The sequence below is a fragment of the Phocoena phocoena genome, chromosome 7 (genome assembly GCF_963924675.1).
Source record: "Phocoena phocoena chromosome 7, mPhoPho1.1, whole genome shotgun sequence".
Taxonomy (NCBI): domain Eukaryota; kingdom Metazoa; phylum Chordata; class Mammalia; order Artiodactyla; family Phocoenidae; genus Phocoena; species Phocoena phocoena.
This window is the reverse complement of record NC_089225.1, coordinates 99,497,480-99,522,581: the sequence shown is the minus strand read 5'-3', so window position 1 is coordinate 99,522,581 and position 25,102 is coordinate 99,497,480. Positions and strand designations below refer to the sequence as shown.

At 40.3% G+C, this 25,102-nt stretch overlaps 1 protein-coding gene across 2 annotated transcripts in view; it reads left to right on the top strand.

Annotated features, from left to right (window-relative positions):
- Window positions 1-16,950, top strand: part of PAX3 (paired box 3) — a 94,139-nt gene extending 77,189 nt beyond the window's left edge. Inside the window, exons 8-10 of one of the 2 annotated variants that reach the window (XM_065880290.1) lie at window positions 15,958-16,204; window positions 16,699-16,729; window positions 16,884-16,950. In XM_065880290.1, coding sequence (XP_065736362.1) covers window positions 15,958-16,204; window positions 16,699-16,729; window positions 16,884-16,950 — 345 coding nt within the window. Of the gene's footprint in view, window positions 1-15,957; window positions 16,205-16,698; window positions 16,734-16,883 lie in introns of those variants that run through there. The other variant, XM_065880291.1, reaches the window with a different exon arrangement.
- Window positions 16,951-25,102: the final 8,152 nt, after the last annotated feature.

The window sequence follows — 25,102 nt, the reverse complement described above, 5'->3', positions numbered from 1 at the left end:
CAGGACATTTTGCATTTCTACCATATATTTCCTCCTCAACCCACCACTAGGAACCCATGTTGTCTTAGTTCTTGTAGCATCTCCAGTGAGTTAGAAAAGAAGTGAATAACATGAAGCTCCTTATTTCCTTAGGCAAAGTTGGAGGAAGAAAGGCTGAGTGAATCAATATCTTGCCAGACACATTTACAGAAAGATGGAATAGGGACATTAGGAGAGTTGGGAATTAAAACTCAGATTTCTATAGCCTTTAAGATTTACCATTTCTCAGGAATGCCTCTATTTAAGCAAGGTGGGGAGGTGTGCACTACCCTGTTTTTGATTGTTTGGCTTTATTAAAAATATTGTAAAGAAAATTTGAAGAAAAGAGTCCACGTCTAACAGCTGGTTTACCTGTTAACTAAAGAAGAGAGTAAAGAAAGGGTGGTCATGGCTTAGTCTTTTTCCTTGCTATAGAGAAGTGCTTATTAATATACTGGATCATATAACATTAAAAACAGAACTAAACCTGCCACTGCCATTTCTCCTCTTCTCCTCCAACTTTTCCACTTCCTCTGTCTCTATCTGGACGTCTAATATACAGACAAATCAACTGAGGCTCAGAGAGCTTGTGGTCACAGCGCTAATAGTGAGAGAGCTGGGACTGGACAGAGGATTCCCAGCTCCTACTCTCGAATCTCATTCATGATAGCACCCAGTTGGGTGAAGAGGAGACAGGTTTCGTAAAAAATAGAGGTGGGGGTCTTATTCATATTTTAAAATCATTTTATAGAAACTAGTTTTCTAAACTTTGGATTTGGGTTAATTAACACTCTTTTTGCTAATGCACTCTTTACATGCTTTTAAAAAAATTTTTATAAATTTATTTCATTTATTTATTTTTGGCTACATTGGGTCTTCGTTGCTGCTCGCGGGCTTTCTCTAGTTGTGGCGAGCAGGGGCTACTCTTGATTGTGGTGTGCAGGCTTCTCATTGCGGTGGCTTCTCTTGTTGTGGAGCAAGGGCTCTAGACGCTCGGGCTTCAGTAGTTGTGGTACATGGGCTCTAGAGCACAGGCCCTGTAGTTGTGGCACACGGGCTTAGTTGTTCCACGGCATGTGGGATCTTCCCGGACCAGGGCTCGAACCTGTTTTCCCCTGCGTTGGCAGGCAGTTTCTTAACCACTGCGCCACTAGGGAAGCCTTACATGCTTTTTTGCTTTACACATTTTTTTATCAATCTTTTAACTTCCCCCAATAATAAAAAGTACTTCATGGTTATTGTAGAGAATGGAAAAAAAATTTAAAAAGGTATCTCTAGAGTAGGAAAAAAATTCCCCTGGGGAGTCACTATTAATATTCTTGCATATTGCCTTTCAGCTCTTTTTGGGTCTTATGCTTAAAAAAAAAAAAAAATATATATATATACACACACACACACACACACACACACACACACACACATATATATATATAATTGAGATAGTATGCATGTTCTATGTTATATAATATGTAACTTTGCATCTTACCTATTCCCCGCCTTTACTCTTCATCATAGGTCTTTACCTACCTGTTAATTTAAATTGAATTGGAGCTAAAGTTTTTTGAGTCGTTATGATCAAATCATTGTAACTCTCTTTAGTGGATGCTATTTTATTTGTGCATTTTGTTGGATTCTTTTCTCAGTGTCATCGAAATTGATGCATTGTTTGCCATTCAGACTTGGAAATCATGAGTTAGAATGTATGTGAACCGTTGTGAAATCGGCTTCCTAGTTTCTTGTCAGAGAATTAATAGACGCCATTACGATAAGCCAGCTGTTTCTCTGTTGGTGTGAGGGATGTAGTTGATTTTCCTTTGGGGTCTCTAAGATATCTGCTCCCTTGAGCAAAGATTCTTTTAAAGCTTGGAATCAGGGACTTCCTTGGTGGTCCAGTGGGCAAGACTCCGTGCTTCACTGCCTGGGCCGCAGGTTCAGGAAACTAAGATCTCTCATGACCTGCGGCCTAAAAAAAAAAAAAAAAAAAAAAAAAAGCTTGGAATCAGAGCCATTAGTCAAATGGTGTTTCTTAGATTCCCTCAGTGCTTTTCCCAGAGAAATTCTCAGCTTCGGGAGGGATGGGTGTGAAGCAGTGAATCAGGAAAAGGTTACACTGTCCAGCTGGCGGGATTAGAGTAGTAGTAGACTGACAGGCATCTATGACATTCTAAATCTCAGAATCCTGACGAAAACTTTTAGAAGCTTTGGTCGTATCCTGCCTCAAGTTGCTAAAAGTGTCTGTGTGTTACTGAATCGTTGGAAAAGTGTATCTTGTTCTGAGGGAATCCATAACTGTATCTGGGGAATATTCCCATTTTATTTATGCAAAAGCTGAGGCCAGTGCAACACAGTTAGAGTCACTGGCAGAGTTAAAAGCCAAGTCTACCTCTCTTGCAGTTATTACTAATTCTTTAATAAACCAAATTACACATTTCATTTGCTGAAGAAGCATAATGTAGAAGGTTTTCCGTGGGCTCCGGCACTGATATTCAACTCGATTTTCCTGCAGGAACCGTCAAAAGCCTTCACAGATGGAGGGCTGGTCTTCACACTCCCTCAAAAGCTGGATTTGTCAGGGAACTTGAGATTCTCAGGGATGGGTGGGTTGGGAATAGGCTAATTCCCTTCAAATTTTCTACTGTCTCTGAATTTCTAAGACCATTTGAACTATATAACCCTTTCAGGAGATGAGGCTTTTATAATGAATGACAAAACATGATCTGAGAAGGAAACCATTCAACTCCCTCTACCCTGCCGTAGCACCCTCTTTTGAAAAGTTGTGTGTTCTTGGTGTGGGAACACTACAGAAAGAGCAAAGGGAAATAGAGACCACGTACTTCCCCTCCAAACCCAGCTGGTGTGTTCCCAGCACCTTCCTGCACGTGCAGGAGAAAAAAAGGAATGCCGACTTGGAATACGGAGTGCCAAGGAAAATACTATCATATTCTCATGCTCAAGACGTGAGACTAATTAACGTTTGGCCCATGTTCTTCTAATTAACTTTCCTTTGCAAGAAACATTACCCTCACTGCTCCCCCCACCTCCAAAACACGCCGAGCCAAACCCCCAAAACAAGGCCAATTAAATGAACAAACTTATATCGTTTCAGCACCCCCCTACTCCTACAAACGCCACGGTTTCTGGTGACAGCTTCTAATGATTTCTTGAGTGAAATACAGTATCAGTGGGTTACACTAGGAAGTTATCTAGGAAGCTTTTTTTTATTGTTATGTAGTATACAAAAATGGGCCAAGTTGGCTGCATTTAGGGTTCATCAACCATTGCAAATGATTCTTTGAATGTTTTGGGTTTGGTAAAACCTAAAACACATTTTGCCAAGCACTTTTCCTCCTTAATTTTTCAAACTGTGTATTTTAGGGAAAATTTGATCCATATGGTTTTGATTCATTTACTCTTATATCATTGACATTTTTTTTTTCCTACGGAGCCATTTGATATCCAAGAAGCTTTCTGAGCCTTTCCTACGTTCATTTTAAGCATTTTCCTCCTTAAAAAGAGGAAGTCCTCTTTGTAACCTCAGAGGCTATAAATTTTGAGTACTCTCTCAATTCAGCAATACTTAAAAATACATTTGGTATAAATCTGGATTATTATGAACACATTTTATGTTTAGAACAGATGGGCAGATTTTCGTTTCTGGTTTATGAGTGAAACCAATGATAAAATAAGAAAATAGGCTTAAATTACAAAAAAAAGGTTTTGTTATAGACAACTTTTAACTGTTATTAATAAATCCCCACAGTAAGATCTATGCTCAGAGGCCTCATTTTAAATTTTGGCCAGGTCTTGTGTAAGATGTAATTGAATAACCAGTACACCTGTCCTATGTCATGGATAATGCACTGAGGAAAGAAAAAATTCTCATAAAGATTTGTGTACCAGCCTTAAACGTGCTTGAATGTTTGCTCACCACTCAGCACCTCAGGAACAAAGAGTAGGTCTGCAGATCTCATCAAGTTTATCGACCATTCATCTGTTAAGTCTGGTTGAATCATCACAGCTCTGTGGGGATGAGATACTGCCTCTGAAACAGACCCAAGAAAGAGCAGATATATCTTTACACTAAGGAGGTTGTGGTTAATGGTGGAAGACGTCAGGATGAACTTTTGTTCTTATTCACATTTTATAAAAGAAAAATTTTAACTCCACCACCCATCCAGTTACTTTTAAAGAATAATATTAAAATTGAGATTATCAGTGTGTAATGTATGTAAATTGCATATTTGGTGTCAGCTACGCTTATAAGGCAGCTTCTCCATTTCATGCATATATGCATTAGACTGTCGTGGTTCCATTTCAAATCAGATTTCAATTGCTCAGCACCGGTTTCTTTTGACAAACATTTGTTACTCCTGAAACTTACTAGGGAGAAGCATTTAAGCATTAATATGTGTACACAGAACTCAAGACTGCTTTTGATTTTGCTTGTCGTTTCCTGCACCACAGTGTTCACAATTATCTCCAATTCCTTAGCTGCAAGGCAAGATGAAGGATTTTTGTCCATTGAAGGTGTGGTTTACTACACATCAGTTTGTTATGCGAATGGGGTATAGTCATTAAGAATGGTTGTGATGGGTACTTTTCCATTTCGTATAGAGAGAATATCCTTTTCATTGTGGTATAGCAATTCCTTGGTCTTTAGTACTGTTGATACATGTAAAAGCAGTAAGATCTACCCTGATGGCAGGGCCAGCTCCTGTTTCAGGAGAGCTATTTTTCTGGACATTTTGGGCACACATCCAGAAGCTGCTTGATGCCAGGCCATTTGTTTTGTCCATTTCACACACAGGTTGCAGATCCTGTGCCCTCAACCTACCTTTATCATCGTGAAGAACCGGACAAACAGGTGGCCTGCCACCAACTCATTTCCAAACAAAGGCACTACCTTTTTACAATTTCCAGAAATTCATCTGTGGAAGAAAAAGGAGTGCTTTTGATTAAAGAGATTGATTGGGTGTCAAACAAAGCTTGGACAGAGAGACATTCTGTACAAGAGTGGCAGCCTCTCCGAAGCTTCAGCCTCTTTCTGTTTCATTTCTAAAGCAATTCATCAGCTCAAAACCAGGGCTGCAGAAGCCTTTTACATGTTTATGAAGGCTCAAGGATGTTTATGATCATAAATAAGCCCATTTCAGCTACACCAGAGTAACCACTGGCCATTTGCATGTTTCCATTCCGCCATGTTAGGTTTTCAAGATATTCTGCTTCGTGGTGAAAATGTTGCTGCTAATCCATTTGTTGAATCAGTGCAGGCTGTAATTGACCTGGTGCCTTTGGTTTTTCTCCGAAGGCTGTGGTTGCTACCCTTAAAGAGCGCGAGGAGAGCCCTGGTTTATGTCAGCTCTAGCCACAGCCTCTTGAGTTAGTTGGAGAATTGTGAGAGAAGCAAGTACCTGGCCAAAATCTCTTTTTAAAAGAAAGGAAGGGAGCAGCAGCCACCAGTGACTGAATCTTACATCATGTCACTGAAATGAGCCACAAGAAAACCTTTCTTGCTGAATTAAAATTTTTGTGAATTAAATTGATTTAAGTAGAAATTCCATCAGCTACTTTCTCTTGTACATTGGACAAAAAATGTAACAACCCCAAGGTATTTAGGCCCATTTGAATTCCTTTAGCCATTGAAGAGAAAAAATTGAGTGTGATTGCTTGGTCCATAACTAAGCTACTGGAATAAAAAGGTTTTCTTTTTCGTCAGTAAAACATAGGAAAGCCGTGCTGAATTCTAGTGTGAGGCCAATGGTCTGAATCAACCCTTTATATGTGGTTGGAATGCAATGTAAAGCTTTTAATTTATTACTGCATTTGCAAAATGGCAATATCTATAGAAATCTCAATACTTGCATATTTATTCAATTAGAGGCTGAATGTGTGCTTTGTACTGCAGACACAGAAGACTGGATTCAGTCATTCGTTGTATACTATTTTTTTTTTTTTTTTTTTAAAGAATCTGTCTCTGCGAAACAGTCTGGGTTTCATCAGAGGTGTATATTTTTCAATGTATAGTGTCATATTTAAAAATTCCTCTTGACATTTAGCTAGAGTTCAGTAAACTAGAGTTTCTGAGATTAGTGATTGTATTGTCTCCACTGATCAATGGAAAAGATGGTAAATTGGGAGACCCTTTGAGATAGTGCATTTTGTGGAATCAAAGGGTTGTGTTTCTACCTTGCGGGGAATATTTTGGAGCTGTGAGATGACTGGGCAGGCTGTCCTCAGCGCTGAACTAATGAAGGATGCAGGCATTATTTAAAGACATAACCATCTTTTCCCTCCACAAAATGCTGATGTCTCATTCTGGGTAGCTTGCATTACAAAATCTAATTAAACAGTTGCCGATTAAAAAAGCCCTCTATATCACTTCTCGGCCTTTTGGCTAAGATCAAGTGTAAAAACCCTCTAAAGAGCCGACCCTCTATATATAAGATTCCAAGGGAAAATTTCTAGTTCAGTATGAACCCTTCTATGACACTTGTAGGCAGAATTTCTTGCTTTAGTCTCCGTTGATGCCCCATTAGAGTGTTTATACCTTTTTAAAATACATACCACACTGTATTATAACATATCCATCCCCCTTTGGACCATGAGCTTCTAGAGGCGTGATACCAGGTCATAATCATCTTTGAACACCCAGAAGCCAAACAGTGTCTCATAATAAAGGCTTGTTCCCCAAAGTGGGCTCTTTGAAATAGTGGTTTGGGGAAAAAGGATTTTGAGTCAACGATTTGGTAAATATTTCAAATTATATCCCTTTACCTTTCAGAGTCCCAGTGCACATTAGCCTACTAAAGGCTCTGACGAGTCTTGCAGTATAGAAACATGTTTGTTTAACTCAGTGTTCTCTAATTTAACTGGGGATCCCTTTTGTTGAGTATCAGACTACCAAGTTTTGAGGAATATTTCCTAGGAAGTGCTGAATGAAAAAAATGGGTAGAGACCCAACTCATGATTTGTCCATTTCTAGAATTGTTCTTTAATTTTTTTTCACTAGTGAATGTTTCTTCTATTTAATGTCTGATGTTATCTCCTGCTTCAATACATTGTCACCCTCTGCAAGTGACCTTAGCAGGAAAAAGAGTAATTTTAAAGAAGAAGCTATTAACTGCTTAATAATGTTGAGATAGGCAGAAAAAGGGAGTAAAAACAGAGAGAATTCCTGTTTAGTGAACTGTCGGCCATGTGGGTATAACTCATTGCTCTAAGCAGAACCCCCAAAGTCAAAAGCACTAGATTCCAGTACTTAACAGCCACTCACTAGCTGTGTGTCTTCAGGCAAGTTGCTTAAACTATCTCAGCTTCTGTTTCATCCTCCTGTTAAACTTGGGAGATATTGAAAAAGAGTCACCCTATAGAGCTACGCTGAGAAAAACAGTACTTAAAAGGATTAAATGCATTTTGATAAAGTGATAATACTGTTTGTTGCAACAGAGCTCTCATTAATTATTGTTTGCTGAAAAATATCACGCAGGCCTCTGACAAAAAAACATACTTTTCTTTGTCCCTGATGAATACGACAAATGTGGAAGCTGAATACCATCAAAGGAAAAGCAGTTTCTTGGTGGACTGGAGTATTTTAAGGTATTCTACTCAGACATTTTAAAGACCTAAGGACACATATTGGTGTCCATTCAGAATGCAGTCATTGCAATGCTACTGGGATATGATACTCCCCAGAAATACAATGTACAAAAACTGGTTTTGTTTGAGTAATTCAGATCACAATAACATGAGAACTCACTACAATGAAAAGAAGAGGCAACCATCCTTCATTCCATGGGGCTAAGAGTAGGGAGGGGACAGGGTTGTCCTATTGTTTCCTATTCTTATTCTTGTTTTGATTTATTGAAATGTAATTTTTAAAAATTATTTATTTATTTTTGGATGCATTGGGTCTTCGTTGCTGCACTCGGGCTTTCTCTAGTTGTGGTGAGCGGGGGGCTACTCTTCGTTGCAGTGCACGGGCTTCTCACTGCAGTGGCTTCTCTTGTTGCAGAGCATGGGCTCTAGGCACACGGGCTTCAGCAGTGTGGTGCACGGGCTTCAGCAGTGTGGCACACAGGCTTCAGTAGTTGTGGCTCACGGGCTTAGTTGCACCGCAGCATGTGGGATCTTCCCGGACCAGGGCTCGAACCCATGTCCCTTGCATTGACAGGCAGATTCTTAATCAGTGTACCACCAGGGAAGCCCCTTGAAATATAATATTGACATGAACTCATTTTTAAAAAATCTACAGTCAAGCTTTTATGATACTAGATACCTCAAAGGCAGGAGAATCTTATGAACGCTATACTTCTCTCTCACCAGCAAAAGAGAAAGGTAGCTAAAACAACAGGTGCAAGGTTTTAGAAAGTAAGGGGCAATCTGAGTAATTTTGATTTAATTGATGGTGAGTATTCTTTTTATCACTAAATTACAGAGACTCTATTTTGTCAAGATCTGTAGGAGCAGATTTAATTTCTGTAGGTCAACGGACTATGTATATGGCCTCACTGTGGGTCCTGGATGTTGCCAGCTACTTCAAGTTGCCTGGGAATAGGAGACATAGCCACTGCCCAATTTATGATCAAGAACACAAGTAAGTTTTCAGGTAGAAAAGCACTGCAACATCTTTATTGGTCCAGTGTCCCTGGAGTCAGGAAGGTGGGGAATTAAAGTAGGTAGGACTTTAGCTTACCGGAATAGTAGCTTCTGGTCCTTAGAAGGCTGTATTCTCAGATGTTGTCCCATATGTATAGAGTTGTTACACATTTCCATGCATCTTAAATGAAAGCTTTTTCTGCCTTAACACAAAACCTGTGAAACAGGGCAGAAAACACTTCCCGAAGGGTAAGTTCATTCTCAGACTTTTGCAAGGCTGTGCACTGATTTCCTATAGTTAATAGAAACAACTTTCCTGATATCTACTCGTTAAATCAGTATCACTTGATCTTTTCAGTTGGCTCTTTTCTCTGTCCTAAGGACTTATCTTCCTTCACAGGAAGAGAAGTGTAGGGAAGTTTCTCTTCTGTAATCTTCAGGCGTTTAGTAGATGGAGTCTTATGACATGGACTTTAGGCAGCCACAGAAATATTTGCCTGAATCACACATGATCTGGAAGAAAGAAGAAATCTCACTGTTGAGCCGGGCAAATTTTTTCCTCCCTCAGTAGGCTGGAATGTCTGCCCTACACACAGTTGTAGTATTGGGTGGAAGGGGAAGTTTTTGGGGAGTGAAGATACAGTGTAGCCCAGCACCCCTATGCTTCAGAGGGGCAGTGTGGAGGTCCTTCTTTCGAAAAGGTAACGTGGACACCTAGGTTATTGTAAAGTTCTGCGTGAATCTCAGACAGAACTGGTCAGTTAAGATTCAGCAAGGTATGCATTTAGGAATGGTTATTAGGTGAATCAGCCCTGCATTTTCTTGAATGCAGGCTTAGCTTATGGGCAATTAGAGGTAAAGTTTTAAACACCATCTCACTGAAGTACCCTGGGATGCCCAAGTGTAGAGCTTTTCCCTTTCTATATTTGGAATCCTAGATCTCAAGAGGTCAATTAATATTTAGTAAACGTGTCCAGAAGTAGTCATAAAATTAAACCAAGATATATGCTTAATTTTCTACAGTCATGTTTTTGAAATGGTGATAGGTATGAGTGCTTACTCTTTAGAAGGCTGCTGTTGTTTCCTGAAATGAGAAGAGTTAACAGCAGGTAATGTCATTCCTCTCAGAAAGAGTTTGAGACTCTCTGTGTTAAGTGATGAATGAGGGTATCTGACCCACATCTGTTTTACATTAGAATGGAACATTGCCCTGACATCTTAGGAGCATTTGTCAAGATTCCCTGGACAGAGCTTCTGTAAATTACATGCTGCAAATGTGTCAGGGTCAGATAAGAGGATATCATTAACTCCCCCAAGTTTACTCAGGGCTCTGTCAGTCCATCTTAATATGCTAACAGCCAACAATTTTCCTTGAGCCGTTTTGCTATATTTTTCATTCATAGAAGAAAAAATATGTATGCTACACCCTACCCCCCCCCAATATCACACATGTTCTTTTCTCATAAATCATATTAATTGTAGACATGGTCACAAAGCATATTAAATGCAGGCATGCGTAAATGAATTAAAACATATGAGAATTTTATTACAGACCATGGTGGGTGTAACATAGTCAGATACCAACTGTATGAGCCATACTTTTTCATTTAGGTGAAATGAGCTTTTTCTTAATGGGCTTTATTTTATTGATAATAGATGGACACGATATGACTGTTCATCATTGTCTAGAAGTAAACTCTGTATGTGTATATGTATATGTGTCTCTGGCAAGCCATTTCTATGCTAATTTTTTTGCCTAGGTTTATATTTTAGTCATCAGTCTCTAAAGAATATTGCTACCCATTTGACGGCTTAGGTCTATTGAGAAAGAGGTATTCTAAAGAATCAATAAAGTAAAAGTCATTCTGTAACTTGTCACAGAGCTGGAGATTAAAGCACATATAACAGAGTTTAACTGAGAAGGTACTCACTGTGGTCTTTACAAATAAAACTTGGAAATATACGCACCATATGAACCACACTTGTCTGACACGCATACTTTTGCATCATGTGTGAAACATAGCTACGTTAAAATGTTAGCTAAGGATTAAAGTAAAAAATAAGTGTGTATTTAGCTGGACATTTTACATGCACTGGTTTTCTATCTGGTTAGGTAAAGGTCAGCCATGCCCTTCCCGTAACTCTGGGTGGGTGAGAAGGTCACCATCCTTACCTTGCTAGAAACTTCTGCCTTCGGGCAACTTCCCTCTTACAGCTTTCAAACAGACAGGGCCAAAAAATCTAATTATTTAGATGCTAATCAACTGCAGGATAATTCCCAAGGCATTTGAATCTGAAGACAACATTTTCAGGGAAGTCTCTGCTGTTCAAGTTTAGGGTTAGTTACAGCCTCAAAGATACAGTCACTGATATTTAAGCATAACATAACTCCAGTAGTATCCGTATCGGCAAAAAAACACGGGCATAAACATTTGAATTTTTTGTTTGGTTGTGGGAATAAATTATATCCAAATTTTAAAAGTTTATCATCATTAGCCTTTTGAGAAAAGTGTAGAAGCTATAAAAAAAAACCCTTTATGTCATACAAAGCTGTAATTCACAGTGGTTTTCTAAAATGCAATTTCTAAATGTGTATTATTAAATGTTAAATCAGAAAAGCATCTGATTACTTAAGAGCAAAAACGTAAATAAAGACATGAACCAGGATTCCTGCTAAGGAAAAAAAGAAGCGCCTAGACGTACACCATAATTTGCTAAATCATTTTAGATTTCTGATAAGCTCTGAGCACTTTCAACTGATGGCAAAATCATAACACTTAAGCCAAGATGGATATTTTCCAGACACATAGTTTTAAATGTAAATCTTAGCTTGACTCATAGTTTTTTATCTTTTATATTTAATCTTACAATAGGAAAATTAATTCAAGAGAAATATGGCATGAAGCAATTGCAAAGAGTTAGTTTTTCCTGAACCATATAATCTTCCAATCAAGATATAAACAACTTCTTTGGAATTCTGAAACTTGAGAATGAGCTTAAAAAGATCTTCAACCAAGTCTCTAATAAAGGGAATGACTGAGGAACCAGCAGAAGTCCCAGTTCAAGACTCTAAGGCTTGAATTTGTTTTTAAAGGTTAGCCATAAAACAATTTAGAAACGGTGTCTGGGAAGTGTTTCGGAGGTAACAATTTACTGATACACTTAATAGATTTTTTTCCAGATGCCTCACCTAAGAGTTGTACTCAACTAAAAGTTAAAAAAAAAAAAAAAAAAAAAATCCTCCTCCCACCTCCATTCCCAAGGAGACAGAACAGAGATCTTTATAAAAGGAAAACTTTTCCTGTTCATTGCAGTTCCTGTTCTCATCTGACATTTAATAAGAATGTGATTGATGTTCAGTAGACAGAACTGATTAACCCTGAGTCTATTTCTCTTCCTGTGAAATTGTTTGTGAAAACCAGGCAATTGTGTTTCTCTTACCTCAAATTAAAAAATAAAATAAAATCAGGCAAAAATGCCATCCCTGTAATAGAAATAGCTTATTAATGGCTTATGAGGAAAAATCCCCCACTTTGCAACCAATGGAGATTTTATTTTAGGCTTTGAATTACAAATTGCTGTAGGAAAAGCTTATATGAAAGAGATCCTGACAATATTCTTAAAAAGAAAATATGACTGGAAGACATTCCATGACCATATTGGGGGAGTTCTAAGAAGTCTGTTTACCAACTTTGTGGAGCAGAAAGAAATTTCCATAGTTTCCCTTGAACCCCATTAAATAGCAAAATTGCTTTTAAAGAAATGTACATAAAAATGTAATGGGACCCTTCCATAGAGATTTGAGGTTTTAAATTATGTTAGGGGAAAGTAATGCATTTTGTATTGATATAGTTATTTTTCTTTTCCAACACAGATTTCCCTTTTAATTTTTAAATAAGAAGCGGTTACAACGATGTACATTTCTCAAGTTTTCTCAGTGTGAAATATTGAAATAAATTGCGTTAGTTGTCATTATTCATTAATTTCCATTTCAGAGCAAATGTAGGGAAGTATTAGTGCTTCTTTTCCCATCCTCATCCAATTCTTGAGAAAGAAGTCATGATTACAATGTGTGACCATCACAGTGGAAAGAAAAACTCGTGGGAGAATATCTGTCTGTAAGCAAGATAACGGGTCTCTGGTCCTCTTTATTTCCTCACATTAGCCTCCGCAAGTATTGGGTTGCTGAGCTAAGGGCAGTTGCTAAAGCAGGAGCTGTCACGAGCTTCCGGTGTGTGACAGTCATAATAGCGACACGAAGATCCATCAAGCATCCCTCTTATTCCATTCACACAGCAGCCATCCCTCCTGACTGGATCATGAGCTGGGATGTCTTTAGGACACTGTGCCCTGGCACCTTTAAGGAGCCGTCTTTCTCTTGCCCTAGAATACAGCCTTGGCAGATGGTACTGTATGTTCTCCATCCTCCAACAAATGTATTTCAAGGTCTTCCTGTCCTAAGGTATTTTCTAATTCAACAGCTGCAAAAAGTTGCTGCGTGAACATCGTCAGCTGAATTTTGCTTCTAGGAAGGACTCATTTCTTCTCTTTTAGGATCTTCATGTTTTTTTCCTCCCATGTTCAGAATTATTGCGGCCTTCAAAGTTATGCAAACAAGAAATATATGGCAGAGGATTAAAAAAAGTTTATCACAAAAATGTACATATAGCTCATGGGAGAGTGTGCATGTTTTGAATAAAATTCTTCTATTACTCTTCAACTCTGACTGATAGAGTATTCCATTTCTTCCTTAAAGAGATATACCATTAACAGAATTTCAAGTAAGTATCTTCATGAAGGACAGTACTAAAAATATATTTCCTTTTTATCCAGTACCACTGCATATTTTTCTTTGAATTTATACAGTTACAAAGTTGATTTTTCTAAGTGCTTTTTAAAAAAACTTAGCACAGATTATTTACACAGTAAAATATCTGTGCCCTGTGCCATAATCCCCCTTTCATTAAAAATATCACATTTTTAATATTTTAATTTTCCTTGTCCATTCTTGCCCATTAGACCAGTACACAGAGGGGTACTCCTGATTTGAAAGGAGTGTGTTTGGCACTGAACAACCTCTACTTTAAAGACTTCTCTTCTAATAGACGTTCGTAATTTGGGCTGAAAGAAAATATTTAATAAATTAGTATATCAATTGACATTTATGAATTTTCCAAGTATATACTGCAAAATCATCTACATGAACTCAAAGAAAGGCAAAAAAGAAAAAAATATATATAGATGGAAGAACATTCAGGAAATAAATGCATTTGGGGCTACGTTCAGGTTTTTTAAATGAGAAAATGAAGTAATTAACTTACTGTAATCGGCAGTGTATGAGAGCCCCATGTTCTGGTGACTCTTCATTCTCCTTTAGCTGTGACTCCTATTCTTACTTTACTCTGTGACTCTCACTTTCCCCTAATGCCCAATAAAACAAAAGTATGCTCTGAAACATACGATTTTTTTTTGAATATAAGTAATTTTTAGAGATTTTGAAAAATCTCAAACTCAAGAAAATTTTGATCCCTTGTACTGTCTTTAAAAAATTTCGGTAAGACTGTGTTGCTTTCCCCACACCAGCCCGCCTTCCCATCTGCTCACGCATAGAAGAACTCAAGTGAAAGGGAGACAAGGAAACGGAGAATAGAGACTTGCCGGGGTGGGATGGTGAGGAGAATCATGGCTTGTTAAAATGGAGGAAGAAAGGGTAATCCATAGAAGGTGGAACAGATTCTGTTTTGTTTTCTCTTTTTTTTTTTTTTTTTTTTTTGTCTTTTGGGGCTAATTGAAGATGGATCAGTTTAAAGCTTTATTTCAAGAAGATTTTGTTTAGCTCTGAGGATTATGCAAACCCTTCCCAAAGGGGATTGTGGCCTCACTGGTTTTGGAATCTAATTTAGGAAGCTTTCTGGAATGCGAGATTCATCCCTCCCTCCTGCCTTGCTGGTACCCCTCCATCCAGGATCCTGTGGCCTGCATTACCTTGGTGGATAACCCAAGACCTACAATCAGGGTTGAGTTTCATTACTGCCCTCTCATCTCGCTCTTATTTGTACACTTTAATCTCCATATGCTTCAAACGTCTTAAAATACAACAGGACTAGGATGGAAATACTGTGCAGTGGTGGGTCCCTGCATTGCGATACTTTGTAAGCAGGTGATATTTTCTGGAAGCTCTTCACTCAGCAGTTGATTTCTTCTGCGATTGCTTTTTGAGTCCTGCCACTGACTTGCATGAAGTTCAGAAAAATCACTTCCTCTCCTGGGTGGCAGTTTTCCGGATGCAAAATTAATTATCTACTTGCTTCCATCACAAGGTGTTGTAAGGGTCATCGAGCCTGTGTTTGTGAAACTTGTCACCGTGCTAATCGGAAAGTTGTTCTGTTATCACAGTTCTGTTTTTTTAAAAGTTCGCTTGCTCTCCAGGGTTATTTAAAAAACCGAGCAGACTTTTTATAACATGTTTGCACTTCAGGCTTTTTTTTTTAAAGCGCTTCTTATGAAAATGTTAGTTTAGAGAAGAAATGAAAGGATTAGGTAATGGGGGCAGTTATTTGGGGAATCATTTACCATTCATTCATTCATTCATTCATTCAGTACCTAATATGTGCCCGCCCTCTGTTAGGTGCTGATGATTTGAAAATCGGTAGATTACTCCCCTCAGAGCTCTCATAATTCAAAGTAGGTGACCAAGTACTAATTACACAGTAAGAGGGATGAGGAAAACGCAAGGGAATATCAGGGAGGGTGTACTAATTCCTGATTACTGAAGGATGGCCAAAATGGAGAGTGGAGTTTTCGCGAGAGGGAACTCTATGAAAAAAGACATAGAGATCTCAAAGTACACAAAAAGAATTTGATTTGGATTCAACTTAAAAAAATATATAAGCAAATGCCTGTTTAAAATGACATGTGAGACTCCCAGTTGTAATACATGGTTAAACATTATTCGACACGAACAGATATAATTTCTTCCTCCTTCCAACCTTCTGTCCCTGTGTCCCTCCTTCTTTGAATTTCCAGTATGATTTTATCACTAGGGGCACGGTGTCCTCTCTCTCCCACCCTCTCTCCTTCCTTCTTTTTCTTTTCCCTTCTTCCCCTACCCTCCTTCCCCTTTCCCCCTCTCCTTCTTCCTGAAACTGCAGTCAGATGCTATCACTGGGCATGATGTAATATCTCTGCCACTGTGAATGGAGGTCACCGTCTTCGGGACAGCTCTTTAACAGCAGATTTCCAAAGAAGTGAAACTTGGCCCTTTTCAGTTATCCTTTCAGCTACAGGCTAGGGTCTGGTCCTCCCTGCATTCTCACTTCTTCCTAATCTGCCTGTTTATTTTAGGTAATGGGACTCCTGACCAACCACGGTGGGGTACCCCATCAGCCCCAGACCGACTATGCGCTCTCGCCTCTCACTGGGGGCCTGGAACCTACCACGACGGTGTCGGCCAGCTGCAGTCAGAGACTAGACCATATGAAGAGCTTGGACAGTCTGCCAACCTCTCAATCTTATTGTCCACCCACCTATAGCACCACGGGCTACAGTATGGACCCTGTCACAGGCTACCAATATGGGCAGTATGGACAAAGTAAGCCTTGGACTTTCTAGGGGGTAATTACTCCTGTAAGGGTGGAACACTTTAACTCTTCCTTGAGAAAGGGGAGCTGCCAGCATGATTAAACCTTCCATCCTGGTATCAATTTTGTGGCAAAGCCAGCTGGTTGTTCCAGCAAGGGCTTCCCAGTATAATTATTTTCTTAACCAATGTCAGCAACATCTTGCGGTTATTAATTGCTGAGACGTGAAAGCTGATTGCCACTAGGTAAAACACAAGGGTTGGCCAAAATGAAATAACCTCTGGCATTAGAAACACATGTTCTTAATGAGGTCAGCTCAAGGATCATATGGGGTATAATCCCAAGGACACAGAGTTCTGTCAAACTTGTCTTAGGAATAAAAATATTCGTCTCGATCCTTTGATACCTCGGTATTAAATATGACATTGTCAGCCTGTAGCTGATTTTGCCCCTTGCTGTGAATTGTCCCAGCCTGACCTGAAAAGCTGCATGTGTTTCCTTACAGGTGCCTTTCATTATCTCAAGCCAGATATCGCATAAGTGAACTGTCCACTTGGAGCTTAAACTGGCCCTGTTTCCGGTCTCCACAGCCTAGACGTGAAGAATCTTCTCAGAAAAAAAAAATCACCCTCTTGGGGGGCAGTCTCGACAGGAGACAAGGGAGAATGATTGATTTTCTTTCTCCAGTAGTTGGTTTCAAGTTCTTTTGAACGTGTTGGACAAAAGCAGTGGAGAAAAGGAAGATCCGGAACAATAAAAGACAAATGCAACATTTTAAGGCAATGATTTAACATGGCTACATATCAAATATCCCAACTCTTTAGTGCTGATGATCAAGGAGCTAAAACATTCCATTTGTGTGCGTGTGCGTGCGCGTGCGTGCGTGTGTGTGTGTGTGTGTGTGTGTGATTTATCTTGACTGGTTTGGGCAAGCAGAATGTTCTGAAATTATAGTCGGAGAATAAAGTATAACAAGTTCGATGTCCAATGCTGACACTTCTACAACCTTAAAACTGCTCGCTCCATGAAGCAGGAACGGAGGAATCCTTGACTTTTACACACTGGAAATGGATATAAAAATAAATGCCACCATTTTTAGGAAGTTAGACTAGATGTAAAGGACCTCCCAAATAAATTATTTGTTATCTTATCCTCATCTGTAATTCAGTTGCCAATACATGTCCTGGATGGACACGTCTTGCTAACAGGATATGGGGGAACCAGAAGAAAAGCTTGTTTTCTTTCTCAGTGTGGGAGAGGTGTGTGACATCTGCCCAATTTAGTTTCATTTGGAAGCCAACCTGGGCGGGGGGAGGGCGTGGTGGAGAAGTGATGTGCATTCCCACAGCTGCTTTTCATTATCAGTGTGCAATACTGTGTACCTCACGGGTGCTTTGGCATTGGCCAGGGCCATAGAAACAGAATCAGAACTATATTTTTGCAGGTGCTTTATTTTCGCAGCCCATGATTCATTGTGGTAGAATGCAGTGATGTTTGCCATTTGCTGGACAACCAATACCCGGCTCGCTCCTTTTGATTAGAGACCATGTTTGAGAATAATGCTTTTAAAATGACTTCGTTTACATTCTTCTCTTTTCTATGAAAGGCAGGGCAACACCAGAAATGTCCATGTGGCTGTCATGTACTTTTAAATTATACAATAATACCTGAAATTGAAAGATCATAGGAAACTGAGGTTTACATACGTTTGTGTGGTGACATTTTAGAATGTCAATAAATTTGTTTTTTGAGATGTTAAGAGGAACAGGAAGGTGGAATGCAGTGTTATTTATTTCTTTCTATTCTTGGAACCATGAACGAGGTAGGCACAATTACATTCCTTTTAGAGTTAAGAACTATGACGTAGTGAGTTAGTGAGACTAGACATAGTACTGAGTTTAGTTCCTACGTTGGTGTTAGCGGGTGGTGGATCAAGAGAAGCGTTATCTTCGTGTTGCAGCCTCAGCCAACAACAATGTGTTGTAAAAATGTCTTTCCTGTAAAAAGTGCAGTAAATATTTACTATTTATAATGAATAAACAGTTATGAAAACTTGCCCAACACTGCTTTTTTGGGGGAACTGGTGAACGCAGTATTAATAAAAACTTGGAAATGGGGAACCAACAAAGCATACACTTCACTTCTAATCTAATGCCTTTTATTTATTTATTTATTTTTAATTAATTTATTTTTTGCGGTATGCGGGCCTCTCACTGTTGCGGCCTCTCCCGTTGCGGAGCACAGGCTCCGGACGCGCAGGCTCAGCGGCCACGGCTCACGGGCTCAGCCGCTCCGCGGCATGGGGGATCTTCCCGGACCGGGGCACGAACCCGCATCCGCTGCATCGGCAGGCGGACTCTCAACCACTGCACCACGAGGGAAGCCCTGTTTTTTTAACTTATTTTTTTAAATATTAAATTTATTTCTTTACCTAGAAATAATTCTCCATCAAATATTGGTATATACTTTTATCATTATCACAAAAGGTTATTCTGGAATGAGAAGGAAAGACAATCTCAAAATTCATCCACCCATTTTCAGGATGTTCCAATGACCAAATCAACCTCATGTTCACCTTGTTCCTCTGCATAACTCAGTAATATTCATATAACGAAATTTGCCTCACAACTATATATGCATATTTTTAAAATTAATTTTCATTGGCCTTTTAGATTAGACTGTCCCATGCATGAATAAGGTTGCACAACCCACACTTGTGTTCTCATGAAGAAGCTCGGTTGAACGTACATTTAAGGATTGAAGCTTGTGTTTTCATAGATGTGGAATCTAGAAAAGCCCCTCAAGCCCACCTTCCTCTCTCCCTGGTTGTCTCAGAGCTGTCAGCTCTCTTCACTGTCCCTGGGAAGCGTGTTTTCCCTCAGAGCACTCACTTCCATCTTCAGCGCCGACAGTCATACCCACTGAGGTTTTTACTGAAGCTCTCATATTTTGTTATCTATTTTGTTTTAGAAGCTTTCTTTACGCTTCATGAAAAGGCATTACAGCCTATTTTATTCGTTCTTCTTCCGCCTCTCCCTTCCTCCTTTTCTCCCATCCTCTCTCCTCCCTTTCCTCTTCTTTTCCCTCCCTCTGTTCCTTCAACACTTATTTAATGAGAGTCTAAATGTGCCAGGCATGGTGCTAGGCCCTGGTGCTACAGCGGTGATTCTAATGTAGTGGGTAAGACGGAGAAGCAAATACATGGCTACAGTAAAGCAAGAGGACACTTGACTGGGGAAATGGTCATGATACTCTTTGAAGGTCTTTCTTGTATTACCTCGTTTATTCCTCCCAACATCTTATATGAGGCAGGTGATGTCATCAGCATACTTCTTTTACGAGAGGTCACACAACGGCAGAGCTGGGATTTGAACCCAGGGGGTCCAATTTCAGAACCTGTGAGCTTGAACTCTCTCTGCTTTCCCAGACTGGTATGAGAGAACCTTATAATAAAGGAGTTCCATCTAATTTGTAGCAACTAGTCATGTATGGCTACTTAAGTAAGTTATTGAAAGTAAATAAAATTTAAAAGTCAGATCCTAGTTGCACTAGCCACATCCCCAGTATGCAAGGGTCACATGTGGCCAGAAGCTACCATATTGGGCAGTGATAAGAGAACATTCCCATCATCATGGAAAGTTCTATTGTTCAGCGCTGATCTAAAGCACCTGAGCTCGTCTTTTTTTTTTTTTTTTTTTTTTTTTTTTTTTTTTTTTTGCGGTACGCGGGCCTCTCACTGTTGTAGCCTCTCCCGTTGCGGAGCACAGGCTCCGGACGCGCAGGCTCAGCGGCCACGGCTTACGGGTCCAGCCGCTTTGCGGCATGTGGTATCTTCCCGGACCGGGGCACGAACCCGCGTCCCCTGCATTGGCAGGCGGACTCTCAACCACTGTGCCGCCAGGGAAGCCCCAAGCTCATCTTTTAAAAACTCCAAGGACTCGGAGTGCAGTAGATAAAAATGTCCAAATTCTTTCAACGCCTTAAGGTCTTTTTAGCAATACACTCTTCCTTCTAGTCAAATATATTGCCCCTTTTCTGACAATTATCTATTCCAAAAATAAGAAGAGGAAAGGAAGGTAATCCTTACTGAGTTTTTACTCTTGTTATCTTGCTTAATCTTCACAAAATCCTGTGAGCTGGACATTATTAGCCCCAATTTACAGATAAATAGACTGAGGTCCAGAGTTGTTCATTAGTTTGGGCAAGGTCACACCCTGTCAGAAATAGCAGAAGCAGGCTTTGACTTCTGTTCAGCCTGACGGTGGAGCTCATTACTTTACCCCTGCAAATCCTCCTTGTGGTACTCACTTCGTTATGTCAACCTGTCCTCACGCCAAACTCAAGTTGAAAGCAGGCATTTAAAAGAAAAGTCATTCACTCTCAACACAGAAGAGAAATGCTACCAGGATGTGGGATTACTCAGTAGAAACTGATCTTACGTATCACTTTCCCTCCCCTCCTGATCTCAGAGCTTGCCATGTGTGGCTCATACCTCTTTTTGATATACTTCTTTATGCCCTTCTCTTATTTCTACCTGTCTCTGAGATCTGTTGCTCTGCCCACATTTCTTATGTTGAAACTCTCTGTAGATCATTTTTTCCCCCTGACTTCCTTTTGGGTATCTAATCCATCTCCAGGGGAGTGGGGATCTGACTTCCTCAGTCCTAACCTTAGTCGGGGTCCGTACTCTAATCCCCTGGAACAGGCAGCCCTCAGGGCTTTGAACTCTTTGGCATTCAACTGTGTTCAAACCTGATCGTGTGTGAAGGGCTTCCCTTTTGTTCGTGTACTTATAGAATTTAATTCGAAAACTTTAAACGTAAAAACTGAAAATTAGAGCTTAAAATTATTAAATAGTGGATGTACGAATGTCAGCTGCTGAGTCGTGCCTTGACAGCAATTTTCCTAGAAATAGGTATATTTTACATCTGTGATGGAAACAAACGTATTGATTTAGGATTTTAACGAGCTCAGTTTGGAAATGCGTTTTCACACACACTTGGATACTTGGGGAAACATTCCATGTTAGGAGGGATCTTCATTAGCATTGGTGTATGGAACCAGTGTAATGGACCAGGTCACTGGCTTATGGTTGTGAGTTTAGAAAGAGACTTAAATGGGGGAGGGATGGATTAATTAATGCCATTTGTGTGGACATGCCATGGAAGAATCCCTCCTCAAACTACATAATTGCCACATGGAACCAGAACCGAGATCTCTATAGAAGGAAATCTATTTGGGGGGTGAAGAGTAGGACCTCAACCTTTCTGAGTAAATGATGTTTTGGTGTTTAATCACTTATGGGTTAGGAGAGCTGGTGTCAAACATCAAGAAGGAGAACAAGTGACAAGTGGCAGTATTTATGCAAAGAGATCCAGAGACGAGCCTCAGCCCTGGACAGGGATTCGTGGATTTGGAATCAGTGTTAGATGATACATGAGACTATAGGAATAAAGGACGCAATTTAGGGCTGTTGCCAAATGCCAGTGATATACGTTAGCTCTGTCTTTTTCATAGACCTACTCTTTGGTATTGCTGACCATTGCAACCCAAGTATCTAGTCCCATGTGTGACCCAAAGTGAGTACTCAGTGCCTGCCTGTTGAATAAGTAAATGAGTGAAGAGTGACTCAAACTGTCCTAACGTGCTCTTCTGAAGAAGGAACTCAACCTGAAGGGTGTGTGAATTGTAGTTGGAAGGGAATAAGACGAAGCAAGTATTTGGAGGGACTGGCTTTATCCAGGAAAATGAGCAGCTTTTAAAACATTTTCTACATAAGTAAGGGAAGTAAGGAAGAACACAGACATACGTATTGGCAGGTGGGTGAGGAGGCCATGAAGTTGCACGAGGCCACCTCTGCTGCCTCTGTTTTCTCTGGAGCTGAGCGCAACGGAAGGGGACAAGCATTTAAAATGGCCTCAGGGGAGCAGTGAGGGATCTGTCTTAGGACACGGAGAGGCTGTGGAGCAGCCTTGAGCACCCAGGAGAGGGCAGGAAGACTTCTTGTAGCTGTGCTTCGTGGCTCACGCAAAGGGATTGAGTGGACTGGGAGACTGGATTGATTCTTTTGGGGGGATTTGCAGCATCACCAGCTAGGTGTGAGTGGTGGAAAGGCTACTGGAGGGGATGGAAGGGGCTGAGTCTTGCAGGACCTTGAAGGCCATTGTAAGAGTTTCCTCCTAAGTACCTATGAGGCTGCTAGACTAAGGTTTTAAAGGAGGGAGAAACACAACCTGACGTACATTGTTGGAAAGATCATTTTGGAGAGCTGCTGTTTGGTGCTGGGGACAAGAACCGAGGTAGGATTCACTGCACACCAGAGAAGAGATGACATCATCTCTGCCTAGGGATTCAAGAGAGACGTTGAAAATGGACCCCAAGCTCCTGGACTTGACAGGGTTACAAAGTGTAGGGGATATTCTTCTGAGACAACCCTCTTCCCATGACTTTACATCGTCACATCCTTAAGAATGACGTATTGCTCTGAAAGTAATTTTCTGAAGACAGTGTAGCCTAATGCTATAGATTTTAAGGACTCTAGACCTAGGTTTTAAATTCTCCATGGGCAGTTTAAAAATGTGTACTACCTGATAAGTCATCTAATTTCTCTAAACTAATTTGAAATACTGTAAAGAAAGAAAAATGGTGATGGTTTCCTTATTGGACTCTATTGAGGGTTAAACGTTATCTTGCATATGCCTGGCTAAAGGTGGGCAATCAATAAGTTTTAGCTATTAATATTATTATTTAATCACATTGGTCATAGTATGCAGACTGTAAAATGTACTCCTGGGCTTTTAAACTTGCATATTAACCTACCCCAGTTACTAAAATAATGGAGGAATTATTTTTAATGACCATGAATGGAGAAGTCAAAAAATAGCTCTTCTATGTGAATATAATTTATTGAGCAGATATATTCATAGTTTCTTTTTTTCTTTGCCATACATAGTCATAGTTTTTAAATGATTCTCTCTTACCCCGGAGAGTTCCCAAAATAATGGGATTGAAGTCACAAACAAAATAATAACCTGACCTCTGCTCCAAAGAATCCTTACTGATGATGGCTTATTTATCAAGGCAACTTTTGTCATGGAAACAGGTACGTTTCTAAGACGCAAAGGAAGTACAGTAAGGGTCAGTCTGAGGCCGTGGTCTCCAACACCCCACCCCCTGTGCTGACGTACAGAGGAATGTCTCACTGCGAGACTGATTCCTAACAGTGTATGAACCATTTCTAGTTCCTTTTGGTTTGGATTTTATAGGAATGTGTATTTGTAGGGGGAGAAAGTGTGAGTAGATTTTTGCAGGCACAAGTCCGGGGGCTTTTAACCTCATGGTCCAGGACAGGAGGTGGTCTAGTGTTTGACTACCTAAATGGTGATTCCTATATGTCTTCTTTGCTGAAAGAGCCCCAACTTCGTTCAGTTTTCTTGCAGTCATGTCCTCGGATCAGTTGAAACCAGTGAAATCCAGGGTGTGGATGGGGAGGGAAGGAAGAACTGTGTTCCAGCACCCTCTTGAAGATGAGACTGAGACAGATACTCCATATTATGCTAACAATTAGAATGTGAGTTGGGAGTCATTGAGAACTGAGTTCCAACCCTTTTATTCATTTATTTGGTAAACACCTTTTTGAGAATCTTCTGCTAGCCAGAAATTGTTTTAGTGTCTTTGATGTTTTGTTCAACAAATAGACTTGGTTCCTGACTTTGGAAGCTCATGTAGGGAAGATAGAGCTACATGAGTAAAGAAGCAAACGTATAATTAGAAATAGTGCTGAATGTTGGAAAGGAACAGAATGAGATGCAAAGAGAGATTCATGGGACCTACCTAGATTGAGTCTTTAAGGAAGGTCTGACAAGGAATGAGAAAAAATGAGTCTTGGGAAGTGAACAGAGAAGTTTTCTAAGCAGAGGGAATAGAATGTGTGATGGCCTGGATCTGAGAAAGAGCTTTGCTTGTTTGAGGTACTGAAATTACATCCTTGCATCTGTTTTGCAGAGGCGGACTGTGGCATAAGATGAGGCTGGCCTGGGCTGGGTCATGCCCGGCCCCCTGTAGGCCACAGTAAGGAGCTTGGATTTGATTCTCTATGCAAGGGGAAGTGACTGAGGACTTTCAAGCAGAGGAGGGACATTATCTAATTTCCTTCCTCCGTGAACGTTGTGTTGGAGGGAGACAGGAGTGGAAATCCTGGGCAGTAACATGATGAGACTTGACCTGCGTGTGTCCTCCTGGAGGGAGGATGGCTGTGGAATCACTCAGATGTGGATGTGGATCCTCATTCAATCTCCTATGATTATTTACTTATGCTCTCCAGGCAGTGCTTTCTCTGAGCTGCCATTTTCAAAATTAAGTGAGTAATAATTCATAGGGTGGTGAGATTAACTGAGTTAATTTTATGTGTCTTAACAGACACAGTGCATATTGTGAACTTCAAGAAACATTCATTTTTCTTTCCCTCCCCACTGGGAGTAGATAAATGACCTGATACTCTCCTTGTTTTTTTTTTTTTTTTTTAATTAAACAAATATTATATATTTATTTTTGGCTGTGCTGGGTCTTCATTGTTGCACGCGGGCTTTTTCTAGTTGCCGCGAGCGGTGTCCACTCTTCGTTGCGGTGCGCGGGCTTCTCATTGCGGTGTCTTCTCTTGTTGCACAGCACAGGCTCTAGGCGCGCGGGCTTCAGTAGTTGTGGTGCACGGGCTCAGTAGCTGTGGCTTGTGGGCTCTAGAGCGCAGGCTCAGTAGCTGTGGCGCACGTAATGGGTTAGTTGCTGCGCGGCATGTGGGATCTTCCGGACCAGGGCTCGAACCCGTGTCCCCTGCATTGGCAGGTGGATTCTTAACCACTGCGCCACCAGGGAAACCCTGATCTCTACTTCTTAATGAAGACGTGTGTGCT